At 42.5% G+C, this 12416-nt stretch overlaps 1 protein-coding gene across 5 annotated transcripts in view; it reads left to right on the top strand.

The window, feature by feature from the left end:
* Positions 1-12416, top strand: part of gria1a (glutamate receptor, ionotropic, AMPA 1a) — a 66498-nt gene that overhangs the window by 26870 nt on the left and 27212 nt on the right. For all 5 annotated transcript variants that reach the window (XM_037262360.1, XM_037262359.1, XM_037262362.1 and 2 more), the window contains exons 5-9: positions 2125-2178; positions 7308-7466; positions 7777-7944; positions 8750-8854; positions 8990-9100. In XM_037262360.1, coding sequence (XP_037118255.1) covers positions 2125-2178; positions 7308-7466; positions 7777-7944; positions 8750-8854; positions 8990-9100 — 597 coding nt within the window. The remainder of the gene's footprint in view (positions 1-2124; positions 2179-7307; positions 7467-7776; positions 7945-8749; positions 8855-8989; positions 9101-12416) is intronic.

Raw genomic sequence — 12416 nt, 5'->3', positions numbered from 1 at the left:
TCATACTGTACATTCACATCCATATCCACACCCACACATAAAGTAGAGACTATTTTAGTTGGACGTGAATGTTATTGATGGCGTGGTCAACAGTTAAAGTTATTGCATCAGTTCTCATCTTTCAGAAGCCCGGACTGAGAAGTTTTCCACTTAGACAGTCACCATCAATCATCCACATCTGGTCCTCGTCTCCATGGTGCCCCAGTTGTACACCCACAGAGTTTCTGGCCCCTGTATGCAGCAGTGCACACAAATACACACCCGCCTGCCTCTTTCACCCTTTAAACTCCCGTGTTCGTCTCATTCATCTCTTACAGTACAGATTCTCTTACGATAATGTCACTGGCAGTATACTAAGGATGATTTTCATAGCAGCTAAATGTTAATGTAGTCTCCTTGGAGGACATCCTTGGTGACAGAATTGTTACTAGAAAAATACTGGCCCTTTCTTTTGGGGGCCAGAGTCTGAATGCCATGAATTTGCATGGGTAATTAATGGGCACGCATGTCACAAACATTTGCATTTGGTAACCAACTGTTGCCAGTATGTTTGTGTAGTCATGTCAGTGCGTGTTTGTGTGTGTGTGTGTGTGTGTGTGTGTGTGTGTGTGTGTGTGTGTGTGTGTGTGTATGTGTGCGCGTGCGTGTGCATACATGCGTACGTGCGTTTGTGTGTGCATGTGCGTGTGTGTGTGTGTGTGTGCGTGCGGGTGTCTTCCTCTTGCTTTTCCTTGCCCGAGGCTTGACTGTAGGGCCCGCCTTGTGCTAGGGTCACCATTAATAACAAATGCCACCTTCTGCCGTAACCTGCAGCGGTCTTACGCACATGCACACGCACGTGCACACACACATGCGTGCGCACACTAAACATAAAACAAATGCTCACCCCCCTCAGGGGAATATGCTGAGAGAGCAAGAGGAGCAACAATGTGCTCACTAGTTCAACGTAGACACATGAATGAGCTGCTTATCGACTGTAAGAAATATTAATTGGATGGTGCACGACTTTAGACTAGAGCCGTCCGCTCAGACCTAATTCGTGTGACTTCTCAGAATGCTTTGCTGACGCCAATGAGACTCAGTGGTTGAATCGTAAAACACTGTCTCTATTTAGGCACGAGAGTTGCCTTGAGCGCCACAATGACGAGAGGGCAGCCTATTTAAACGTCAAAGTGGGGCCAAAAATACATGTATGAATAAATTGATGTCGGCACTATGCTCCACACCTCTTGATGTGTTACTTCATCTGGCCTGACCCTTGGGGTGGGGCTGACCGGTCAGCAGTAAAGGCGAGTGTCATTATGCTGTGTGCTGCCATGGCGATGAGAAATGAATGCTACACATTTTTTGTTTTGTTTGTTTGATCATCATGATGTTCCACTGATTTTGCTATGAATTATTTACACATCAAATATCAAACGAGAGCTCTCAGTGATAGTAAAATAGATAGTAAAATAGTAAGACCCCACAAAACAATTACACACATTTCACTGTTTCATGATTTAACAAAATAATTGATTGAATATTCTATGCTGAGAAACTTGATCTGGGGGCATGGTTATTTTGTACGGCAGCCCCTCTCTCACATGACAGTGTGGCGCTCACATATATACTTTTGCAAAAAAGAAAGCTCGACATTGTTGTTTTATTTTTATACCAAAACTACATGCACAAATGTATATATCCTTAAAAAAATATATATTCTTAAATTGTCCCCTTTTCTATATTTATAACAAATATAGTAGTTGTGAAATAATCGTTAAAAATGCATACAGTAATCCCTTTTATCCTTCAATGTATTGTAAGCTACAGTATGTGAGAGGACAGTGTCAAAGAGTAATAAGATCATGTTAATTATCCCTGATAATAATCATCCTAAGGTCATTCTGGAAAACAAATAATAAATGTAAATCCAGTGTGTCCAACGTTGAAGGTTGACCTATTTTCTCATTTTGTGCCATTGCTCTAATTTGTATGGACCCACTTTCTTGCTTGCCTGTCATGAACACTCAACTAGGTATAGAATGCTACTTTGACGGTGGCTCACTCTCACATCTACGCTTGCACAACACATTGTTGTGTATGGGTCATTTCATCCTTTATTCTTATTTTTCTTTCCTGCAGATTGTTGAGCAAGGCAAGAATGCAAAGAGTTACCACTACATCTTGGCAAACCTGGTAAGCATTCATCTTCCTCTGTTTTTCACAATGAATCTTCTGGAGAAGGGATGTCGGTACATCTTATGGACTAGAACCAGCTCGTCCGATCTGAAAACACAATCACTGCTATTTTTAAATTAAAGTAACTGCTCCTGTAAATTCTCTCCGCTGGAGGGCACGGTGACATCCAACTAGCACTTAAATAAAATTCTGAAATAAAGGTTCTCAGCTATGCTACAAAGAAACAATTTAGTTGAAAAATCAGTTGTGATATAAAAGATGCGAGTGTATCCAGTCGAGCTAAGTTGAATTGTTCCACATATATATCAAGATATGTATCAAAATGTCTTTTATTGGAAAGACATACATATATTTGAAGGAAACCATTTATATAACCTACTGACCAATCAGACTGCAGTTGTCCTTCACAGCCTTTGACACTAAAAGCAAAGCAAATGGAGCTCCGCCTTTAAATGTCTTTTCATTGTTCCACATATATATCAAGATATGTATCAAAATGTATTTTATTGGAAAGACATACATATATTTGAAGGAAATCATTTATATAACCTACTGACCAATCAGACTGCAGTTGTCCTTCACAGCCTTTGACACTAAAAGCAAAGCAAATGGAGCTCCGCCATTAAATGTCTTTTCAGATCTGTCACTGTTATGAGTCAAATGGACATTGCAAACAATTTAGCCATATTGACACAGTTTGAGCACGATGACAAAGGTTAGGCAGTCAATGTAGTGTAAGATTAGATCCATTAGCTCAATTTGACTACTGCTGTTTTTGACATGCCAATTCTCTACAGATCACCCTACAGCATTCTTCACATTCACTCAGTGACATGGATGAGAATAATTGACATTGTAGTAATAACAGCATTAATATGCTGTAGCTGGAACATTTTCTCACCACTACACTTATTAGAATGGCTCAATCTTGCTTGTCTGCCCCGAATGCATGAATAACAGTCATTTTCAAACACAGGCCATTAAAATGTTTGTGCTACTTTTGTTTCCATTTTTTCGCATTGACAAGAATGAGATAGTCCAACTGGACCAAGTGTACTTGACCGGTGCTCAAGAGACTCCTTGAGCACCAAAGTTGGTGAATTGCGTTTCACGAGTATTTGTGCAAGCTCTTAAATATAAGTCGAACATGTAGTCTACATGACAAATACGGAAGCAAATTATTTAGAGCACCTCAATATATTTCCCGGTTTATTAGCAACTTAAGTAACACAGTAAGGTTTTATTTTACAATCGACCAAAGAGGTTGGCCCCGCACCAGGGAAACAATAGACTTTGTATTGATGCCAGGTGCGATTTGTTTTTTAAATCAGATTTGGGTCACAAATGTGACAGATAACACAAATGAAGACAGATTCACTATATAATTTAACAAGTGAAATATGTTGTTAGCTAATGAGCAAGATGCAGCAGCAAACCTCAATGAAATGGCTTGGTTTCTTTTTCTGGTCACATTTGCACAGAAAAACCTCAGACTCATAGCTACCCCGCATTATCACATGCCCGTCTTGCATATCAGCCTGAACACACACTAAATTGGCAATTACCCAAAACAATTACTATACAGACCACAGAAAAGTATACGAACATTCATTAAAGGCACTTAAATCACTGTTCACTCTCGCTATTAAATAATAAATGGCATCTACACGTACTTTTGACCGGTCCACTGACTAATGTTTATATTCAGCCTTTTTTTTATTTTTTTTATCGCTGTTCTTTCAAATATGAACCGCTCTAGCCTTGTGACTGAGGCAGACTCGTTCTTCAGTTGACTATTTTTTCTCCAGAATTTGCTGTTAAAGTGCAGGAAGAAGGACACCTGGCAGCATGCTCATACTTAAGGGAGCAGGTGGTGACATTTGCTTCCATTGAAGCATGAACTGGCTTTCATGTTGCAGTTGTTGCCATGCCAACCTTCACTAGACCCCAAAAAATCATGAAAACAGTAGCACATAAAGCTACTCAGTCCTCCAGGTTTCCTGGATTGAAAATAATGATCAATCGTTTATTTATTGTCTGGACCAGCTCAGTGGGCTAGTGGTAGAGTGTCCGCCCTGAGACTGGAAGGTTGTGGGTTCAAACCCCAGCTGGGTCATACCAAAGACTATAAAAATGGGACCCATTGCCTCCCTGCTTGGCACTCAGCATTAAGGGTTGGAATTGGGGGGTTAGATCACCAAATGATTCCCGAGCGCGGCAGCGCTGCTGCTCACTGCTCCCCTCTCCCTCAGGGGATGGATCAAAATCACATGGGGATGGGTTAAATGCAGAGGACAAATTTCACCACACCCAGATGTGTGTGTGACGATCATTGGGACTTTAACTTTAACTTTAGAAAGTACCGTATTTTCTGGATTATAAATCTCTCCGGAGTACAAGTCGCACCAGCCATAAAATGCATAATAAAGAGGAAAAAGACATATATAAGTCGCACTGGAGTATAGGTCACATTTTTGGGGGTAAGTTCTTGGAAAAAATCCAACACCAAGAAGAGACACGTCATCTTGAAAGGCAATTTAAAATAAAAATAGAATAAAGGCAACAACAGGCTGAATTATTGTACGTTATGCGAACATTACGCGACATAAACAACGAACCGAAAACGTGCCTTGTATGTTAACATAACATATTAAGAGTTATTCAGATAACTATAGCATAAATAACATGCTAACAAGTTTACCAAACCATCCGTGTTACTCCAAATCACTAAATCCAATGAAATCATCATCCTCTGTGTAACTTTTAAACAACTCCGCTAACTCCAGAGATAGAAGATGCTGCACTTCCTCTTCTACGTCGCTTACGTCAGACACATCGTGAAAATAACATGTGAAATCATATAATAATGTGTTAATAATTTCACACATAAGTGGCTCTAGAGCAGGGGTCCCCAAACTTTTTCCAATGAGGGCCACATAACTTTTCCCTTCTCTGATGGTCAGTTTCGAACAGAAAAAGTGTGACAATCACAGGTGTCCCTAAATGTAATCATTTAGTGTTTTCCAGAAAACATGCTGACACTCCAGCGCACCACACATATCCAAATATTAATAACCCTTTCTGAGATCAAATAGCCCTCTCTGGGTTCTTCACAGAATAAAATAACGCGGAAAATATATAGGCCAATAACACTATTTATGAACTCGATAAAGAATCAAATAACCCTCAGTGGGTTCTTAACAGAAAGAAAGTTATGCTGTGCCGTACACAATCCTAGGTAAAAGTTCAATTTCGCTTGAGACCCCATTCTTCCATCTCCCGGCTCATGCGTCCTATTAAACCCCGAGACGCGCCCACCATACTTGGGGCCCCGACAGTCGTGATGTTGGCAACCTTTGCCCAGTCCAGATCCAACCGTTGCATGGTTTTACATACTTTGTCGAAAATATCCTCCCCAGTCGTAGTGCCTTTCAGGCTTTGTAGGGATGCCGGCTCCTCGCACATCTCAAAGTTTGCGGTAACTCCACGAATAAAAATAAGAAGCTCCGCGGTGTCAAGTCAAGTTTATTTGTACAGCCCTAAATCACAAGCAGTCTCAAAGAGCTTCACATAGCCAAACAATTGACAATTATTCTCAAAGTATCCCCTGATCTTAAGCTCCCAAAAGGGCAAGGAAAAACTAAAAAAAAACCCTACCGGGGGAAAAATGAGAAACCTTGAGAAGGGACCACAGATGGAAGGATCCCCCTTTCAGGATCCCCCTTTCAGGACTTTTCTGCTCGCATTTGGCCTTGCAAGCTGGCGTACTTGTCTTTGTGACGGGATTCATAATGTCGGCGCAGGTTGTATTCCTTGAATACCGCCACCATCTCTTGACAGACGAGACAAGCAGTCTTTTCTTTGAATTGAACAAAAAAAAAAAGTGTGTCCACTGCGGGTTAAATACCCTGCATTCGGAATCAATTTTTCTCTTGCCCAACCTTTTTGCCATTATTCCGTTCTTTCACGTTCTATGACTGGGTTATGGGTGGCCATAAGGGTAAGAACGTGCTGGGGCAAAGTGAGGTCGTAGTAGCATTTTTTTCTCCGTCTCTGGTATTGTTTAGCATTTTTTTTCCCGTCTCTGGTATTGTTCAGGGGGTCTGGTATTGTTTAGCATTTCTTTCCATCTCTAGTATTGTTCAGGGGGCCGGGTCTAATGCGGAGGGGGGCCGTATACGGCCCGCGGGCCGTAGTTTGGGGACCACTGCTCTAGAGGATAAGTCACACCCCCGCGGCCAAACTATGAAAAAAACTGTGAGTTATAGTCCAGAAAATACGGTATTTCCATTTGGCATATGGCCTTGTGACAGAGAGAGCCCAAAGAAACCTTGACGTGAGATTCAACCAAAAAGATCAGAGGGAAAATGGAAAGATTTTCTGTCAATCAGAGTGGCACCGTCTCCTCTCATCAGTCAAAACTCTTCTCCCTTGGACTTCCCTCTCAATCACAACTCTCTGGTTCTTACTGACTTGCCTTTGTCCCTTTTATAAAAATAGCCTTCTTCACATGATGGGGAGGAAGTAGACGTTGCATCTCTCATTACAGCCAAGTCCATTTATGCTCTGACTGAAGAAGACATTGCCTGCTTTTTGTGCATTGTGGCCTGTAAGCTTCGATCTTTTTCAAAAGTTGTTCACTCTGTAAACTCCACTTGAGGACTTGCATTTCTATTTTTTTTCTCACTACTTTTGTCCCAGAGGAGAGACAGCGAGTCTCTTATACGAGCTTGCGTTTCAAGTGCAAAAGAGGTGCATTTCATTTTCAGGATGCCATTAATATTTAATGATTGCTATGACAGAATGAGGTATTGCAATATTCATCTCCTTCTTCTAGTTTTCTGTTTTAGCTTTATCAGACAAACAACTAACTTACTCTTTTGCAACATCTTTTCTCACCTCTTTAGTTTATTGATAATAGTTTAGCAAAACAAGGTTAATGTAGGAGAAAACAAAAATAAAATGGTATGAACTGAGATAGTTTGTTCTTTAGTTTTGTGTTGTCAGAATTGTTAGTATACGTAGCTCTTGCGACATTCGATTGTGTAGATGCATCTAATATTGTGGCCGGTGAGCGTCTCTGCCCGTGGCTCTCACTCTGCCTGTCTGTCCGCCTCCCCTCACAGGGTTTCCTGGACATTGACCTGACAGACCTCCGGAAGGGTGGAGCGAACATTACCGGCTTCCAGCTGGTCAACAACTCAGAGCCCAGTGTTAGTAGGGTGGTCCAGCAATGGATAGAATTTGACAACAAGGATTCCAAAATGCCCAAGACTGGACTCAAAGTAACTGCAATGTTTACCTTTGCTATAATTATCTATAATCATTTTCCTTAAATCAGAAGAGTTGTTAGATTCAATTGTGTGAGAGTAAATATTGCATGATAGAGTCAGTCCCATTTCAAAATTTAAAATGCTTCTGTTGTGCAATAAAATTATCTTATTATGGATTTAACCAGCAAAAGTAATGAATGAGTGTGAAGCAATTAACTGTGGAAGCAAATGGAAGAATGGATGTGATATTGACCATCTAGTTAGGTGATATTCTCACATCAGTCTCCCAAATTGTCTGCCTTTTTTTCTAATTATCTTCCAGTACACTGGAGCATTAACATATGATGGCGTAAAAGTCATGTCAACAGCATTCCAGAATTTGAGGAGACAAAGGATAGACATCTCGCGCAGGGGCAACGCTGGAGAATGCCTTGCCAACCCACCAGCTCCATGGGGTCAAGGCATAGACATCCAAAGAGCCTTGCAGCAGGTCTGCGCACACACAGACAAGCCTTGCATTCAAACACACGAACCTCGAGAGTCATACAGCCATCCCTGAGTGGCACATGGGCTAACAGCTCCTGAGCTGAGGCTGGCTGAGCAAATTAGGGCTCATTCTGTCATCTAAAGTTCACATGAAGTCGTAGGAAAGTCCCCAGTATCAAAAGTGACATCAAGGCTGGTAAACAATGTCTGCAGGCAATAACACTCAGTTGTGATCATCATGGAAAAAGACATCAGCAATTGAGTTTAGAAATGTAATATTTGGCAATGAAAAAGGAAACAGTGTACTTGCTCTTGCTTGCTTCTTACTCATAGACACACACAAGCATGTGCTCTTATCAAGAAATGGAGAAAATTCCTCAAATAAACAACAGACTAAAAATGTCATTTAAAATTATTTTTTTTCATTTTCTCTGAAACTCATAATAGACTTGAAACCACATAGAACATATCAGGTAATAGTATGCATGTATGCCGGCAGCCCGAGGCTCCGTCTGCAGAACGGCTGTGCAGAGGCCCACTCAGTGTCAATCTCGCCATCTGCCTTCGGATAGTCTGTGGAATGAAGCTGTTTTCGCTCAATTAACTCCATCATTCCGCCAAGACAAACACTGGACTGTACATGGACACACTGTCTGTCATTCACCTCCATAGGGAGGCAGACATTGCCGTCCGGGACATCTGCCATACAGACACTTGTTTTTGTGACATGGAGTAAAATTGTGCTTCTGTCTCCAGTATAGTATATGTTACAGTTTCTTACTTTGTCAATTACTGACGCTCAAATTTAGGTCCGTATCGATGGACTGACTGGTCACATTCAATTCAACGAGAAAGGTCGCAGAACCAACTACACTGTTAGTGTGATGGAACTGGCTCCATCAGGACCCAAAAAGGTGAGCATTATGTCGGCTGCTTTAATATGCTTGTTTATATTGGATCTGCAATTAGTTCTTCAAGTGTAAAATCCTCAGGATTAATATAGGACCTGGTTTTTAAAAAGTTAAGAAAATAATTCATTCCTTTTACAGGTTGGCTACTGGAATGAAGATGAGAAATATGTGACTACTGCAAGCTTCATGAGAGGCAGCAATGACACCTATGGCCTTCAGAACCGAACTTACATTGTCACAACTATCTTGGTGAGTTTGTGGAAAATAGAACCAGGGCATTTACCCGCCCTCCCCGAATATACATATTCTTACGACCAAGATGATACCTAGCAGACATGTAGTTGTGTGAATAATACAGCAAGATTCTGAAAGAATCAACTGCTGCGCCTGTGAATACATACGTTGGAAAAACTGGTGAATGGAAATACTGGACTCTTAAACCACCAGCAGTCAAAGAATCTTGCAAAGACTCAAGCAAGTTCTAGTATCAAGAACTACAACTCTAGATTCTAGAAGGAAGGGTGTGTCCAACGGTACCTAATAGCGCCTGTACAAACTTTCTAGAGTAAAGCTTTTGACAAGTCAGATTTTAGATTACGATCCTCGAGTTGAATTCAAGTTGCCAGTTTTCAGTGACCTTGTCTGGAAGAGATAAAGCTGCAGATGTGTTTCTATACTAGTTTGGATTTGTGAGTAAAGCAGCAAGGTTATCTCTGACATCCCCTTGAAATTTAAGACCATTTCTGAGAACACCTGGTTTAAAAAGACATAAATAGAGACACACACACACAACCTTGGAGATGTAACTTTAGCTTGGCAGTATGTTCTCTGGTTCTGTCTTGTGTGGAAAATTTGATATCAGAGAATACATTTGTTGTCAATAGCTCATTTCCATTTCTCTGTATACTGGCTCTATATATTTCAAGTATGGATTTTTTTTTATCCCTGGGCATCAGCACATGTATTATTACAAGTCTTGGAATGGATCCAGCCAGAAAACCACACCACAGTTGCCAGGTCACAACAAATTGTGGCTCAGCTTCAGAAAACTGGGGAGACGTGATTGGTTGCGACCTGAGATTTGGCAAGTGATTGCATTTTCGTTCGACAGAAAGTGGCAAAACAGCTGCCTCCTGAGATTGATAAAAACAGGTGGATTTTCCCTGTTTTATTTATATTCCACAAACATCAGAAAATCTTATTTCAACTAGTTAGGCTGCACAGAACATATTACAAAGAACATTTTGGGGGTTGACTTCCCCTTTAAGCATGAATGTTGCACGAGCCAAACAAACTCTCTGACGATATCTTCTACCAGTGTCCCCTTTTTTGAGAAGATAAATGGGATATTTGCCTCAGAGCCAAAGAGGACATTAAGTGTTAACATTTATTAGACTGAGGGGGTTGCAGTGCAGAGCTTTTACACCTTCTAACTTTTTTGCTGGCTGAGCTGTTGCTTGAGGCATTGTGCTTCCACCACCATGCATTTGCAACTTTTGTACCTGACTACAATACAACTAGTTGCAAGTGCAAACAGGCTGTGGGAGATCTGAAGGAGGGAAGCAGATTGGCTTTAATGCAACACTAGCACTCAGCATCTTTGAGTTTGCTTCCACTCTGAAATTGCACTGTAGATTTTTTTTTTTTGCAATTCATCTTATTCAAAAACAGGTCTTTAATAAATAACCAAAGTTTAGATGAGTGTCTTGATGATTAACCTGACCTGGAAATCTATGTGAAATGCACTTTTGCAGAAAGGCAAAATGAGGCCCCCAGGTGCACAAAGACAGACAGACAGACAGACAGACAGACAGACAGACAGACAGACAGACAGACAGACAGACAGACAGACAGACAGACAGACAGACAGACACACACACTTCTTAGCTGTCCATCGTGTTCGATGATGACGCTCCATCAGCGACGATGTTGCTGGTGCCACTTCTCGTGGGCGTAGAGTCCGATACTTGAGCCCCATAACCGCTCACAGAGGGAGCAGGGGAACCCAGATACCAGGGGGTTACCAGCTGTCGTTGAATGCGCCTCTTGGATCGTCTATCTTGATTGGTTTGGTGTATTTTTGGAACTGCAGTGGCACAAGTGGTCTGCCAGGTTGATCTGTCGAGTGCCAGAGTTTCAACCTGCGTAGTGTTGATGTTGGATTGCTTTAAGAGGTCCCTGGTGTAGTCCTTAAAGCGCCGCTTTTGCCCCCCAACAGAGCGCTTCGCACCTCTCAGTTGGACGTAGAGGACTTGGCGGGGCAGACGGTCGTCAGGCATACGGATGGTGTGTCCAATCCACCGCCACGGCCGCTTCCATGCAGATGGAGTTGGTGTTTTTGAGGATGTCAATATAGGGGACTCGATCCTCCCAGGACAGGCCAAGGATCCTCCGCAGGGAGCGTATGTGGAAGGCCTCCAGCTTGTTGATGTGTTGACAGTATGGGGTCCATGTCTCCGCTCCATAGAGGAGAGTGGAGAGAGATACTGCGTTGTACACAGCGATCTTAGTGCTGCCCTTCAGAATACGGTTTTCAAAAACTCTGCGGCGTAGGCGACCAAAGGATGATGAGGCTTTATTGATGCGGGCGTGCAGTTCAGTATCAAGGGAGCAGCATGAGGACAAAGTGGAGCCAAGGTAAGTGAAGCGATCCACTGTGTTGAGTGGAATGCCATTTATTTGGAAACTGGGGGGTGAGGAGGTAGAGGTAGTGAGTTGGGACATGAATGTTGACCTGGAGACCAAAGGATTGGTACAGGCAGGAAATGGGGTTCAGGGCGTGCTGCATCGAGTGAGGGGTGTGAGCTAATACAGCGCAGTCATCAGCATGCTGAAGCTCATGGATCCGGCAGGTCTTGGTCTTTGTGGAGGCCTGGAGCCGTCGGATGTTGAAGAGGCTTCCATCTAGGCGGTACTCCACCTGGACACCATCTCATGACCCGTGCCACGATGGAAGAGGCACGTAATGGCGGAGAGGAGGATGTTAAAGAGCACTGGAGCAAAGACACAGCCCTGCTTCACCCCAACATTCACCTTGAAGGGCTCTGACTGGAGCCCACCTATGAGCACTCTGGCTTCCATCCCAACATGCAGCTGCTGGAGGATACTTAGAAATTTGGGTGGTACACCTAGTTTGGAGAGGTGTTTCCAAAGCAACTCACGGTTGATGGTGTCGAATGCTTTGCTGAGGTCGATGAAGGCTATGTGGAGGTCATTGTGATATTCCCTGCTCTTCTCCATTAACTGTCTTAAGATAAAGATCATGTCTGTGGTGGATCTAGTTTTCCGGAAGCCACACTGAGTTTCCGGGAGCACAGCTTCCGAGATGTGGTCGACCAGCCTGCTGAGCATGATCTTCGCCAGAACCACAAAGACAGACAGACAGACAGACACACACACACACACACACACACACACACACACACACACACACACACACACACTAATCCTTTTTTCCAAGACCAAGTCTAATCATTGATATTGTCTTCCTCTGCTACCTCACTGACCCCTCTGGTTCATGTGTCACTTTGTTGTACTAATTGTTTGCTTCTTAATTACACACCGT

Source organism: Syngnathus acus, chromosome 10 (genome assembly GCF_901709675.1).
Source record: "Syngnathus acus chromosome 10, fSynAcu1.2, whole genome shotgun sequence".
In the NCBI taxonomy this organism is placed as follows: domain Eukaryota; kingdom Metazoa; phylum Chordata; class Actinopteri; order Syngnathiformes; family Syngnathidae; genus Syngnathus; species Syngnathus acus.
The sequence above is the reverse complement of the archived record's forward strand: the minus strand, read 5'-3'. Positions and strand labels throughout refer to the sequence as shown.